Source organism: Symphodus melops (assembly GCF_947650265.1).
Source record: "Symphodus melops genome assembly, chromosome: 22".
Taxonomy (NCBI): Eukaryota; Metazoa; Chordata; class Actinopteri; order Labriformes; family Labridae; genus Symphodus; species Symphodus melops.
Window position 1 is genome coordinate 14,118,216 of NC_136712.1, and position 15,550 is coordinate 14,133,765.

General features: G+C 40.4%; 1 protein-coding gene across 1 annotated transcript in view; it reads right to left on the reverse strand.

The window, feature by feature from the left end:
• Window positions 1-15,550, reverse strand: part of slc2a13a (solute carrier family 2 member 13a) — a gene marked incomplete at its 5' end in the record, with an annotated part of 73,523 nt that overhangs the window by 53,497 nt on the left and 4,476 nt on the right. Inside the window, 2 exons of the mRNA XM_079334838.1 lie at window positions 2,317-2,519; window positions 3,640-3,799. Coding sequence (XP_079190964.1) covers window positions 2,317-2,519; window positions 3,640-3,799 — 363 coding nt within the window. The remainder of the gene's footprint in view (window positions 1-2,316; window positions 2,520-3,639; window positions 3,800-15,550) is intronic.

The following is a 15,550-nucleotide window of genomic DNA, read 5'->3' on the forward strand; positions in this document are numbered from 1 at the left end:
TTTAGATGCTAAGCTAATTAGCTAATTCTTAAACTGACTTACCCCAACCCCCAACTAACTCAACCCACTAAAAGAAATCAAAGAAACACAAAAATCCTTCCAGGTTTGAATTTAAAGTAGCAAATTGTGACATTATGCTTTTTGTAAAGTGTCTCGAGATAACATCTGTTATGCATTGACGCTATACAAATAAAGATTGAGATTGAATATTAGCAATGCTTTCAATAAAGCCTCACAAACAACATCCATGTACTCAAGGTCAGAAAAACACAACAATTGACCATGAAAAGGGAAGTAATTTATATCAACTGCTGACTCATCTTGTTGAAAGATGATCACAGGAAACATGTGTGTAAAGCAGTGGGCGGTCATAAATAAATCACTCAAGAGGAATACTTTGTGACGACCAGGTCATGAAAGCCTTGACAACAACTTGTTCTCAAACTTTCACCGCGTGAGACTGCATTCAGCAAAGCCTGACAGGAAATGATGTTGTTCATGTTTCTGGCAGCAGCTGTTGTTCTTTTCTGAATCATCAGAAGACCTGTAAAGACATCATGAACACCGAAGGCCATGGTAGATAAAAAGACGCACGAAAAAGCTCCGACCACAGAAAAGCAAACCATGTCAACAGTGAAGAAAAGTTGTCAAGCCTTATTATTTTTCACAGGGGTTGATTGGCATATCACCATCGTCGCCCCAGGGACTAAGAGGGAAAGCGACAGGGCTTCTGAATGACTTATTGTTGCTTCAATGAGAGGGACTTCATCACACAGCAGGTGGGAAGCACGAAGTGTCTTATCAGCCTCACTGACGAGGACATCAAAGTGACTGGAAAACAGGCTGCTGCCTACATGGCTCAGGTTGTGACTCTGATAGCTGTGAAGTGTAAATAATTTGAGCCATAGAATTAGTCAGTTCTTTTCAAAAAAAAAATGTCTAATCTCCTTTCGAGGGTCTGACACTGCCATGAAGGACATATCATGATCTGGTCCAAAGAAAAAAATTGATTGACCTAGAATTCAGGGGTTAACCCAAGGACCAGTGTTGGGTTTCGTTACTCAAAAAAAGCAATGTTTGTGTCTCCAACTGTTAAAAGTGGCTTTACGCAGTGCAGGGTCTTCAGGAAAAGTCACACACAGCAACATGTTCTGCTCATGCCAATCCCCAACCGATCACTGCCCCCCCCCAAATACAAAAAGAAACATTTGACGTTAGTTTTGACTACATGTTACCTCAAAAAAATTGAAAAAAGGCTTTTGACACATAATGACCTAGTAGCACTGCGCCAGTCCCCATGTATTGAGGCTCAGTCCTTGAGCGGGCGGCCCGGCTTTGCGTCCCGGCTTTGCGTCCGGCCTGTCGCAGACTTTCCCGCATGTCTCTCCCCGCTCTCTCTCCCACCTTCCTACTCTATCCACTGTCCTCCACTACAATAAAGACTATAAAACACCCCAAAAAAATCTTAAAAAAAAATAAAAATCTGACCCCTACAATGTGTTTATATGTCGGTGTAATACCTTGATACTCCCCCAAAGCACATTTAACATTAAGCATTCTAGCTTGCAGTCTTCATCATCCCTGTTCTTGTCGTTTATGTGTAAGGTTTCTTGCCACACTGCTGACATAAAACATCAAACAGGCAGAAACTGTGAAATTGTCAACAGGAATGTAGATCTCATTGCTAGTTTACAGGGTCTTAAATTGGAACGTCAAGCCCAGTGTGCACTCACTTTTGCCTTGTATAAATCTACTGTACATACAAGGCAGCTGAACGTAATTTGAGCTGTAGAGCAGCTTTTTAATCGATGTATGCCGTGCGTTCTGCAAGGAAGCTTTACGCTTTCCAAACCATCTGTATCTAATCTTTGCTTAACCCTTTATAGGGCAAGTGACTAGTCTTGGTAATTTCCACAAACATTACATATGGCCAGCCTTCACCTGCACCTCAGTAAGGTCAAGAGGCATGTGATCCTCACTCAGCCAATCAGAAGAGATCACCCTACGTCACTGATCCTGCCATTTTGGCATTTGAACCAAATATGGTAACTTTGTCAATGTTTATTACAATTACAATTTTTCAAAAATGTTATAACAGAAATAAAGTTCTGTTATAACCCTGAATAACACTATGAGGTTGAATGTTTTAATTTCAAAGTATTTCAATGAGTGCCCTATAAAGGGTTAACTTGTACACAATTAAATTAAACAAACATCAGCCATCCACTGCAAAAAGGGAAACGATGAACAAAGAATGTTGGAGCTTCAAACACAAAGAAATACAAATGCCTATGGGGTTCTTTTTCCCAGCTTTACCTCCTCCGCTCTCCTCCTCATCGATGCTGTTCTTGATGCTGTCGTACTCCTCATCAATGTTCTGGTTGCCTCGGATCTGACTGAGGACACGACGGGCCTTCTGGGTCAGACCACACTGGATTAACCAGCGAGGGCTCTCTGGCAGGAACAAGAATCCGATGAACTGGAGCACGGCAGGAAACACAGACAGACCCAACATGTACCTGAAAACACAGGGAGGGGGTCACAAGGAGTGGCAATCTGAAAATCTGATCGGACTATTTCGCAAAATATAGGCAGCAAAAAGGTTGTCCCTTCATTCCGCTCTTAACCCTGAAAAGGAGAAGTAATTAATGAGTAAACATCCAGAGCAACACTAGGAATAATGCACAACATTTAAAGTGCATAATTAATTGACTAATGCATATTTAACTTTCATTTCTGACTGCAGACACGCATTATAAAGCCCTGATTTTAATAAAGCTAATAGAGGAACTTTCCTCTTTGTGTCAACTCTTTCAGACGAAAATCATTGAACAATTTTATGGGGAAAAAACACAAAATAACTACTAAAAGATAAATGTCTTATGGTATGAAAGCAAAGACTAAAAATGTGCACAAGAGAAAGGAATGAAAAAGATAAAATATTCACTTGTGATACAATGTTGGAAAGCACGGGAGGTTTTTGTTGTGAAGAAAAAGCAGATTGCCATATTATTCTTCAGAGAGTGAAGTGAACGCACAGACATGTGAGGCACAGAGAAAGATGTCAATCAGACAATATCAGAGTGTCAGAAAAAGCCGTCATTGTGTATGAATCACATCCATCTAAGGGCTTTTAAACAATCTCAGCTATCACGGTTAAAATCGCAGTAGAAGCAAATCCTTGCAAATATGAAGATTCTAATCGACAAGTCCTTACAGCTCGACATTCAAGCATCCTAGACTTTGTAAACCTGAATTCGGTGTGACAGCAAGACAGGGTGCAAATAGAAGCAGGAAAGAGTTACGAAAGGAACAGATAGAAGAAAGAAGAGAGACAGGCAGGCTGTGCATATATCTAATATGTACAGATCTGCAAATCTTAGGAGTTGACCCATGAATGTGTTGACATTTGGAATGAGGATCTGAGCCAACCTGACTTTTTCCTGGCATTTAATGTGATAAGAACCCAAGTAACAGGCTTATATCACAACTGGCTATAAGACCATCTATCAGCAACTGAGAAGCAGCCTTTGAAAAGTAGCTGAAGTGTAAACATTACCGGCAATATATTACTACATGTTCAAGGACGATCATAAGAGATAACTTTGCATGTGAATAGTCTTTGTCTCTGCGTCTGACCTCCATCCGTCGCGCTGCATGTAGCTGAAGGCGCCGTCAATGAGGCTGGCAGTGAACTGTCCACCAGTGATGAAAAGGGTGTTAACTGTCACCAGCCGACCCCTGAGGTGTGGAGGAGAGGCCTCAGCGATGTACACTGGCACTGTCATGGAGGCAATACCTACAGGACAGAGAAAAGAGAAGGAAAGGTCTGTTATTTAGCAGCTCAACATGTGGCACTATGGATTACTACTTGTACAGTGGAATTTCCTTTTCCTCATCATGAACAAAAGAAATAAAATTAGTCTTTAATGAAAACATAATTCACCATTACTATTATTTCATCAAGAAAGCAGTCACTTATTTTATAACGTGGATGCCATTACAGTTCAAAGACAGGGTAGGTAATTTTTAAAAACTAGCATGATTTTTAAAGTAGCGTCCTCTCCGTCTTCACCCTCCCCTTCCCCTCTGTGTTCTCTCAAAAGCCACGCCCCCTCACTTCCACGCACAAGCGCCATTGGTCCAGAAGTGGATTTCAGCTCATGCTTTGAGTGTGGGCCTGTGCATGCATGGGGTAGAGAACGAGACAGGGAGGTGTGATTGGTTCAAAAAACTTTTACCGAGTGCAGACATTGGTTGAAGTTTTTACGCGTTTACAACAGCGAGAGAAGATTTATTTTTCTTTTCAGAGCACATGAATTATTACTTTCTGTCAGGACTTGAAGACAATTTTAAACAAAATGTTAAAGTGTATCTGGACAAAATTACCTACCCTGCCTTTAATTGTTGTTTGTTAAACTAAAGCTAGCATTTCAGTGAAGTTGTACTTAGGGCAACAAATGCTTACTCTGTATACTTTTTTTATCACAATTAATCACGTCAATTTGTCCCTTTAGGCAACACCCTGGATAAGCCTCCACAGTGTCTCTCTGTAGTCACAGTGAAAGAAAAGAAAGACACGACAGCATCCTTTAAGACTTAATTCACTTTACTTTTCTTTAGTGATATCCACATTTTAACATCAAACATTGTATTTTTTACCATTGTTTTTAGATGTTTTCATCTAGTTTTCGATCTGCAATAAGTTGTTCAGTGTTTAAGAATGCCAACTTATTCTTTATTTCGCACCAAACAGAAAAAGAGAAGAGAGGGGCGTGCAAAATATCAATACTGATTTTCAGTCGTTTACTAAAGTTAATGTGAAAGGAGTTGCTTGGCCTGTACCTAAATGAACCACGCCACTTGGGAGCACAAAGGAATGTTCTGGCGTATTTTAGGTTATTTCACAGACATTGAAATAAATATAAAAGGTACACAACACATGCACTCTGTCACTCACATACAAAAGGGAAACAAACATGGAGGGTTTTTCCTGAATGTATCTGACGAGGTGACATGAGACCTCTGCTTTCTGCAGTTTGCTCCTGATAAGCTCTATTAATAGTCTGCTTCTCCTGTCTCCACACCCCTCCCCTTCCTACTGCCACACACCCTGCCCTTGATGGCCGACATGACTACGTGGCTACCGGTTGCTATGGCAACCACTAGCTGGGAAAGCAGCTGCGCCGTCTCAGAGCGGGCACCACACTGTGGCAGCTCTGGGGAAGGTAAATCAATAACGGTGAGCAAAGATTTTCCTTTTCTTTGTTTTCTATGAGACTGAAGAGACTAGAGCGGTTTGGAAAAAAGAAATCCCCGCCGTTAGCATATGAAAGCGAGTTTACATTTCTGTGAGTAAGAACACAGCTTCGCAACACACTTTCATCCACATGATGCAAGAGGTGCATTAAATAGTTGTGTTTAAAGTCCACTGTTCAACCCCCCTACTGATCTCCTTGGTGCTGAATGATCATAGCAGAAGCAGACTGTTGAAGCTGTACTGTTGTTGCGCCTGTTGTCTCCCTCAGAGATGCCAGACTTGTTTCTTGATTCATATTGATTTCCTCGACTGTTCAAACACACCCCAAGGATTTCAATTCGAGTATTTATTTTAGTTATGGCTTAAAAAAATGATTATCATCTGACAGCGGAAAACCCAAGATCCAGATCAGCACTGAAATCTAATCAACTGCTCTTGGCATTGAGGCTGTCTGCTGAGGAAAATCATGCTTGATGAAATCTATTCATGAGTGTTGGAGAGATGCTGCTGAAAGACAGGCATGAGGAAACCACACCTCTGTGACATAGGTTACGGTATAGTTTGATAGTGTACTATGACCTAAAACAGCAGTGGCTTCATTACATGGAGCATGTGTGACAAAACCAAAGATGTCTGAGGAGATTGTTAATGTGCAGTCTGCTTCGAAACGCTGCATGTTAAAGACTTTCACACTAGCGTTAACATTCAGCTTGAGAGTTTGCTCTCTGCTACGTACCTCGAAAGCATAAGCAGATAAACACTGCTCCGCAAATGCTTGCAACTTCAAACTTTGTGGAAACTGAATCTGGAGTATGTATGAAGACCTGTAAAACAAGCCCAACACAATGCAGTGTTTCATAAGGTAGGCTAATCGGGGGTTTTTTGGAAATGTTTGACACTGTTTAATACTCTCATGAACAGATTAACATTCTACATTTTTTCCGGTTTTTGAGTCCGGCCCAGTTCCTTCTGATTCTTAGCAGATCTTTTCTTAAGATTTGATTGATATTTAATTTGTATAGCACTTTATGCAGGAGCAGGTACAAGACCTTTATCTTCGTCATTTTATCTACAACATTAATCCAGCAAAGTTAGAGTGGCAAGGGAAAAACTGTTCAAACTAGTTCAAGACAACTGCTCGATCTTAAAAACAGTGTGATCAATGGATCTCTGTTCAAAAATAGAATCACTCGTCCTAAGCAGACTGGTGGATATTGATTTCTGCCTTTAAAAACATGAACAAACAAAACAAAACAAGAAAAAGAAGTTGATTTTCAGTTTGATCAGATTATTTCAGGGTGGTTACTGTTTGATGGTTGATTAAGAGGCAGCTCAGAGGGTAAGAAGTTCCTCTCCGCTTCAACATCAGTGAGAAAGAGAAAGGATAAATCCTTACTGCATATTATCCCCACTTTGTAAAGCACCTCGAGATAACTCTTGTTATGAATTGGTGCAATACAAATAATGATTGATTAATGGTCAGAAAACTGGTAAAAAAAAAGAATTAAAAAAAAAGTACTATACTAGTCCATGTCCATTTATGATTTATGTGAAACCTCACTTCCAGAGGAGCTGCTTGTCAACAGGCAAGGCAGGCAACTGCTTGGGGCCCCAGGCCAGTACCAACTTTAAACCACAGCATTGCCTTAAAATGTGCAAAGGAGGAAACCTCTCTAATGGGGCTCTTCTGACAGCACTCACTGTCACTGACTTGGTAAGTGTTGCATGCGTTATTGCTGTGAAAATAATAACGGACGCTGTTTGGAGTGGCCCCCAGTTAATGTTTGCCCAGGGCCCCCGATCACTTCCACCTCTCTCATTATTGAAACTATAATGTGACGTCCACAACCTCACAGTTCAACTTGATTTCAATTCTTTGGGTCACGATTTGATTCAAAATCGATTCGATATTGAGAAATAAGCTTCGATATCGGTTTAATAATAGATACAGATGACGGGATCACCCCGATAACTCATCACAGTACCTTCTGATATTTGTTAAATAATGAAGTTTGCATTGTTTGTAAAGGTTTAGAACAAACTGACTGAAAGATGTTTTTTTATGGTTGCATTATTCTTTAATAAACAAAGAATAAAACATTAAAGTACAGTATGATCTAAAGTGCAGATTTGTGTGAGCTGAATTTGTAGCAATAGTTTAAGAAATATAACCAGGCCAGAGGTAGAGTGGTTTACATATTACACTGTATCTTTGAGAGCAGCTAGATATGGCTTGTTTGTAAAGAGCTTTATCATGACATAAAAGATGAAAGGTCATTTTAATAGCCTGAAAGAGAAGAACATAGACAGCAAACATTAAAAGCCATGAAATCTGTTTTAGCTGCTTCGTGTTTGCATGTAAGATAGCATTATGCAGAGGCACAGGCGAAGATGGACATACGCCCAGATCACAGCACACTTAACCACAACAAAACAGATCCTTCAGTGTCTTAATGTCTCTATTTGTATTCACTCCATACAGACAGACCTCTTCATGTCATCTTCTATACATGTAGCTCATTTCCAACCATACTCCACTTGTATCCCTCTTAGCCATATGTGTAAGCAGCTTGTCTCTGTCCAAACCAAACCTGCTACCAGAGAAGCCCCATATGTCTACAAGTGAGACATTACAAATATGTGAAATATCTACACAGATAAACACGCTGGTGAGGTTGTTTCAGTACAGTGGGCTATATTTTGCAACAGAAATACTCAGGCAACAGGACATATTACACAACACAGTAATAGTACATCTCAACGACAGACAAACAATGTAGTCATTGCCTCAAACATTAGGGCAGATGGTTAAGCTTGCACGTAGTTTGAACAGTAGAATGTGGAGAAGATGAGAGACTGTTTGGTTTATTCCCATTTCAAATCTGGCTGCAGGTGGTGATGGGAAAATTGTGCCTAAGCCCTTTCAAGGTCGCACATGCACGCCAGTAAAGATGCAAAACACTTTAGGTTGCATCAATCTATCGAACTTTACATTAAAGGCAGGGTTGGAAAATTGTAAAAGCAATTTTTTTTTTTTTTAAAGTATCATTCCCGTCGTGTTCTGTCTTTACCCACCTCCTCTCCTCAAAAGCCACACCCCTCATTTACATACTAGCACCATTTGGTCCAGAAGGTCCACATTTCAGCTAATGCTTAGAGTGCATGCATTGGGTACAAAAGCAGGGAGACTGGGAGGCATGATTGGTTCCTAAATCCGTACTGAGTGCAGACATTGTTTGAAGTTTACATCTGCTACAGATGAGGGATTTTCTTTTTTTTTTTTTGTGGGGGGGGGGGGTGTTAGAGCAAATTAATTATTAATTTCCATCAGGACCTAAAAACTATTTTAAATGGAGTCTTAAAAAGTGTATCTGTGGAAAATTACCAACCCTGCCTTGAACTGTTTTTGGTAGAAATTCTAGAGTTAGTTTCAGTCAGTCAGTATGTTTACTAGAAGAGATTTAGAAGAAGAAGAAGAAGAAGAAATTGTTCTGATTAATACATGGACTTTAAAAAAAAGCATGCAAACTTGTTAGTAGGACTGAACTCCTACAATGTTGAATTGCTCAACCAACACACCTAGATAATAAGGTTTGAGACGGATTCACTCATGATCCAAGCTCGTCCAGGCATTCTGCACTTTGCTTAACAGTTTCCGTGCGTTGACCCAGATGGTGGACAGTATAATAATAATAATAATTTACACTTTATTAATCCCACGAGGGGAAATTCGGTTTACACTCTGTCTAACACACACATAGGCCGAGATACACACTCATGCACAAACAGGGTTCTAGTGACATGCATTAATGGAGAGGTCTCAGAGTGAGGGGGCTGCCCACAGCGAGTGCTCCAGAGCAGTTTTGCCGAGGGGCACCTCGGCAGTGCTCAGGAAATGGACTGGCACCTCTCCAGCTACCAGACCAGTTTCCGGACTTGGTCCGTGCCGGGACTTGAACCGGCGACCCTCCGGTTCCCAACCCAAGTCCCTACAGACTGAGCTACTGCCGCCCCAAATAAATAGCTTAACATAGCAAAAATCCTGATGTAATCTGCCTTCAGATGTGATTGTATATCAAAAATTAAATGGAAAGCATGCATTGCATTTGGATTTAAAAACACAGAATGAATGAAAAGTACAGAGCTTTAAAGTTATCTGTTGTCACAGTTTGACAAATAACACATTTTGCAAAGTTAACCAGTAAAAAATCCAACAGTAACTGTAGCCTAAAGAGGGTATACTATATTCTGTACTTGTATCTCAACCTAAATCAATTCTTCTCTGACGGTTGTATAGGACAAAGACCAGAGTCCATGTTTAATGGGCTAATCATGTTATAACCATAGCTTGACTCTCCTGTGATATCTTAAAACTAGTTTAGTCAAAAAAAAACCTTGCAGGAGTAGATCCTAAGCCAAGAGGTCAGTAAAAATAATGAATCAAAGGGGCTAGTGTCAGTTTGAACCCTGTCAGATAAAACACAAGCCTTTAAATTAATTCTTGACTTCTGAAAGCATATGATGCAGCCTACCGCCTGCCAAAATTTACATAGTTTATCCAAATCTCATTCACAAATCTTGTCAAGTGGCGAGCACAATTACAAATTACCAACAACATCTTGAAGTTATTACTTTACTTTCAGTGGGATTCGAAGCACAGTGTAAAATCTGTTTTCAAAACTAAAATTAATTAAGTAAAGATGTTTTAATTTACTTTTTAAAATCAATACAACTTTCCATTGGAATGTTTAAAATGTTCATTAATATTGCAAAGACTTAAAGAGAACCTGAATTTTCCAGGCTGCAGCCGTACACTCTTGAACTCTGTATGTCGATGCAACAGAAGCTATCACTAGCTTTTATATTTCTCTTGAATAACATGGAGCTGAAGCTGGACTGAAAAAAAAAAAAAAACTACACAACTTCAACAAACTGCTTTAAATTGCTTTAATGGGATTCCCTCCCAAACTCAGTTGCAGTATTTTCCTTTTCCTGTTAATGAGCTCTCCTTTAAGCACCAGGGACAGCTCTCAGCTCGAGCGTCATCACACAAACACACATTCACACACACACGCACTCTAAAGTCATCGTCTGCTCAGCCTCAAAGCAGCACTGCCCACTTAAACAAAGGGGTGTGTCTGTTCTTGTGAAGACATTCTCAAAGCACGTTATACAAAGCTCGGGACTGACTAACTCAATCAGAGTAAGTGAGAGATACTTCACGTGAACCCTCCGTCTCTGCGAGGAAGTAAAGGAACAGGCCAAACATTTTGCGGTTTTAAGTAGATGGTTGTGATGGAGGAGGCTAATTAGTGGCTAATGAAGGACCCTTGAAATTTGTAGGGTGCGAATGCGAGTGAGGACAAGATAAAGCCATGGATTATTTCTGAATGGGAGGTGAAGTGAGAAGTGATTAGCCTCAATAACAAAAGAAGGACATTTGTCCCCATTCTGATGAGATTAACAGGATACTTCACCCGTTGAAACATGAAGTATTAAAATTGGGTCAGATGTGAAGTCCAAATGTGAAATACATTTTGATGTCAGTGCCTTCTTGACTGAGAAAAAGGTAGAAAGTGTCTTTTTGGTTCACGTGGCTGATAGACATCTCCCAGAATGCACAGCACTGCAGGCGCCTCCCACTGAAGCTAGTGTGCTATATTTACAGTCTTTTTAAAAAAAAAATATAATCTATATTTACAGTCTTTACAGCCGTTTCCACAACTGCTTCCAAGATTTCTTCCAAAAGGAATTGGCATCTTAGAAATTTCTGGCAGTAAACGGACACTACGTCTGTGTCCATAGGCAAACAGTGAGAGCGCAGATATTACCAGCTCAAGACAGCTCCTCGTCCTCACCGCCGTTGACAGGTAGCAGCCACCTCCTGTTCCTTTATCAGCCTGAACCACTCTTCACTATATTGTGGCTCATAGAGGAAAGCCACAAACATCCTATTGTCGGTTCTTCTCAACTTTCTCCGAGATTATTTCACAGTAGATTTTGCAAACTGAGGTTCATTTGGTAAAAGGTACATTTTTAAATAATATACAATGGGACTTCAGTTTGGTGGTCTTCATGAGGTAACTATGGAGATAAGTCCAACATTTCTTGATCACTTAAAGAGATGTGACCTTCACATTAAAACAAAAAACATGCACAAAAATAAACGCCTCATTGAGTCTTTACTTGTCTTCTACCCTGATAGTAAGAAAATGTGGCTTAATTATATAAACCAACTTGTTAATCATGCAGCCTCCAGGTACAATTAAATGTTATCACAGTGTAATTAACTGCACTATTTTTAAAGCAGAGCCTTCATCTATTGCTTTCAAAGATTTATTTTTTTTAACTGTCGGAAAAACCTGATGAAACGCAATCTTTGAGGATAATTGTAAGCTTGTAGTTGTGTAATAGAAGGTTAGCGCAAGTGCACTGTCTACAGAGGCTACAGTCCTCATCGCAGCGGTGACAGGTTCGACTACCGGTCATGTCACTTCATGAATGTCTTTACCCACTTTCTCTCCCCACATTTTGCTGTCTCAGACATCTTAAAAATGAGTTGAAGGCTTTTTTTTCTTGGTCTATTTAACCCTCAGTTTTTTTTTCATCCCACTCTTTTTTTGGATTAGCCAATCACAGATTTTGGGGTGGTTGTGACTCAGTTCATATTGTCTCTGGGGTTCGATCCCCAGCTTCGCAAGCCACATGTCAGATACTATAAGTCTCTCCCTCTGCTTTGTGTTAAGCGTATGAACGGATTAGTTGCTCCTGATAGTCACTTTACATAGCAGCTTCTGCCATCAGTGTGTAAATAGGTTTGACTGATTTTTTTCAGATAAGCTAGGTGCAGAATCGTCATCACGTCATCATGAAAAGTCACATGTCAAAAAGAGCTGACAAGAGTAGAGCTCTCCTTCCAAAACTGAACCATCTTCCTTCAAATATCTAGTGCAGCATGAAACCTCTTAATTTAAAAAAAAAAAAAAAAAATTAAGTTGAAACTCCTTGTCAGCTCTGGTCTAATACTGTCTGTTTGCTCAGACAAAAAGCAGCATGTATCTCACAACAGTGTCCGTGTTCAGGCAAAGGTCAGATCAACAATAACTGTCCAGGAGCAGACAAACCACAGACACAGGCTTCTTGGATTGAAATACAGAGAGGCAGAGCCTGGCTATGGCCTTTCCTGGTTTGACAAACAGCTTCCATGACCTTTTAAGGCGAGTTCAGTTCAGAAATGCCAAGTAACTGGCTCTCTGGAGAAGAAGCGGTGGTCATGTTAATTTGATTGTGCAGGTGGTAGACACTTGCATACTTGCATGCGATGAAAAATGTTGCCCTGGTGTCTTTGATGGCTAATTGTTGTGCTAGAATGTGTTTCAGAGCTTGCTTGTACATGTTGGTGTAATATGGATGAAAAGGTGTAAATATTGTGATGGGGGGAGGGGAAGGGGATGCTTATAAAGAAAATGGCTCTTTAAATGTAACAGCTTAAATGACCCAGGGGATTTCTCCTTCATTAACAATTGGAGCTAGTGTTTGCAAATGAGCTGCAGCAGTATCTGTCCTCCTTCACTTGTTCTTTTGGGAAATATAATTTCCTGTGTTTCTCTGCAAATATTGATTCACTTCAGTTTTTCTTTCAATGTTGTCGATTCAGAACAAACATGCACTTGACTTGCGCTACTGTTATGATTGTCTGCGTTTATATAATTTTGTTGACTTGCTTCTTAATTAAAACAGCAACAGAGGGTCTATGACGTCTATAAAAAACTTGCGGTTGCAATATGCATATTAAATCTCCTGTGAGGAGATTTTGCTGGTTCTGACAAATGCTTATATTAATAATGATGCATTAGTTTCTGATCATTAACATTTCTGACAATAAATAATTCTGATCACTTTTGATAATTGTGATAATTTTCTGTCAATTTAAATGTCACTTTAACTGATTACTGATTAACTTCAAAAGCAATTGAGACAATCTGTAGTGATTGAACCCTTTTCTATTTTGTGTAGTGTTCCTATTGTGCGTTTGGTTTGGTCTACTGTTTTTTTTCTGTCAGAAGATAGGCGTGGCTGGGGCGCCGATAGCTCAGCGGCAGCGACAGCGCGCGTACCATGTTGCGAGGCCTTGCTCCTCGCGCGGGCGGCCCGGGTTCGCGTCCGGCCTGTGGCCACTTTCCCGCATGTCTCTCCCCACTCTCTCCCCCTTTCCGACTCTATCCACTGTCCTCTATCAATAAAGGCAAAAAGGCCAAAAAAAAAAAAAAAAGAAGATAGGCGTGGCTTATTGGGTGCTTGAGCTCTCTGCCATCACACACTTGATCGCCATCCCTAATGACCTGCTGCTGCATATAGAGGGCCAGAGGAATGAGTCCTAAAACCCGAAAGTGAGTTAGCATTTTAGCGCCATGGGTTCTAAACTCTAAAAGTCGATGGGGATATTAAATTGGTTTTAAGAGGTGTTGACGTTTTATTCGACGAGATGAACTAGATTAGCTAAGACCCCCCACTTTTGAATTTTAACGTTTATACGCTTCCTTAAAATGGCAGTCAAATGGCCAAATGAGACTACAGTGGTTGTCAGGACATTTAATGTCATCACGACGCTAACACTCAGCAGCCCGCCTTAGAGCCTTTAGTCACGTTTTTCAGTGCTCTTGCAAATATTAGCTTCATCAACAACTAGTTAAGCTACAGTTTTGATAGCTTGTCCAGACCACTGATTAGATCGATTAAGCGTAACGCAAAAAAAAAGAGGAAAATTCTCGTTAGAACCCATGACGAAGTTACTTCCGGGTTGGTCTACAAAAATACGTCATCACTTTTCCAGTATATATACCGTAAATTCCGTACTATTGAGCGCACCTGGATATAAGCCGCACCGGCTAAAAATAAGTAAATCAATGTATTTGTACATATATAAGCCGCACTTGATTATAAGCCGCAGGTGTCCACGCTATAACAAGAGCTATTTACACAGACGTAGGCTACCGGTAACATCCGCAAATACTGTAGCGTCCGTACGGACGTTAAAGGACGACGAGAGCGTTCAAACAATAACTTTTACTTAACCCGATCACTGTCGGCCGTGACCACGCCGTTTACAGCAGAGAGCAACACATAACTTGCCGTAACAATCCAACTCTCTCCCCCAGCGTTCTCTCATACAGCCACTCAACACGTTCGCGCTGGTGCATTCACTGACTCTCCACATAATCGGAATTATGAACACATTATCAACTACTGACTTTACAACATGAACTGTTACAATACGAAGCCTAGCCGACGGTGTCTGTAACACGGCTGATGAAAAAGATGACCGTAATATATTTCACAAGAAAAAGTCCATCCATTCACTGCCTCAGAATGACTTCATTACTCACTTCCTCAGTCTCTGTTGTCGCTGTCAGTGTCATCTTAACGTGCAGCAGCTCTGTTAGCTTCTTTGACAGCCAGGTCAATCGCCTTTAACTTGAAAGCTACATCATATGTATTTCTCCGTGTGTTTTCCATCATGAGGGTGCGTGCATGAAGCGCAAAATGACTGATATTAAGATCCGACGTGACGAAGTCAAATGTTTTTGCGGCAGAAGCTCATTGTCCCCCATAAAAAATCCATGCATTAGCCGCACCGGAGTAGAAGCCGCAGTGCTCGAAGTGTGAGAAAAAAGTAGCGGCTTATAGTCCGGAATTTACGGTACTTCTAAGATGGTCTAAGTTTTTCTAAGTGTGTTCACGCGATTTCAGTTCAGAAAAGTCAGAATGTTTTCAGCAACAATCCTTGTGGATGCTCCGAAGATGATGTGTGAAAGTCTCTTGTTACGAGTTATGTTTCAGATAAAAGTTGATATGCAATACGTGAATTCATAAAAAGTATCTCAACATTAACACGTTTTCACAAGTTGTTGTTACAACTTGAGCAGGAGTTTATGTGCATTTTACAACTAAGAAACTTGTTTTTCTTGTGTACAACACCAAATGAATGCTCCATTATACCCCGTTTCAACTATCCAAAAATGCCAAATCATTTCCGCCAACACTGTGGTAGACAAGTTTTTCAAGGGTTTCGGCTTACTTAAAACTACTGTGCTTTAGATTTTTTTTTCTGTTGCTCATACTCTGTCTTCTTTTTATTCAGAGTGCTTCCCACTAACGAGTTTGAGCGTCTCACCACCCAACCTCTCCTTCGAGCTTAAGCAGAATCCACCAGCCTCATGACTCCCTGACTTCAGCCTCAAGTCCACCAGTACCCATTGCTTCTTTTACAATAAACATCCCTCATATCTT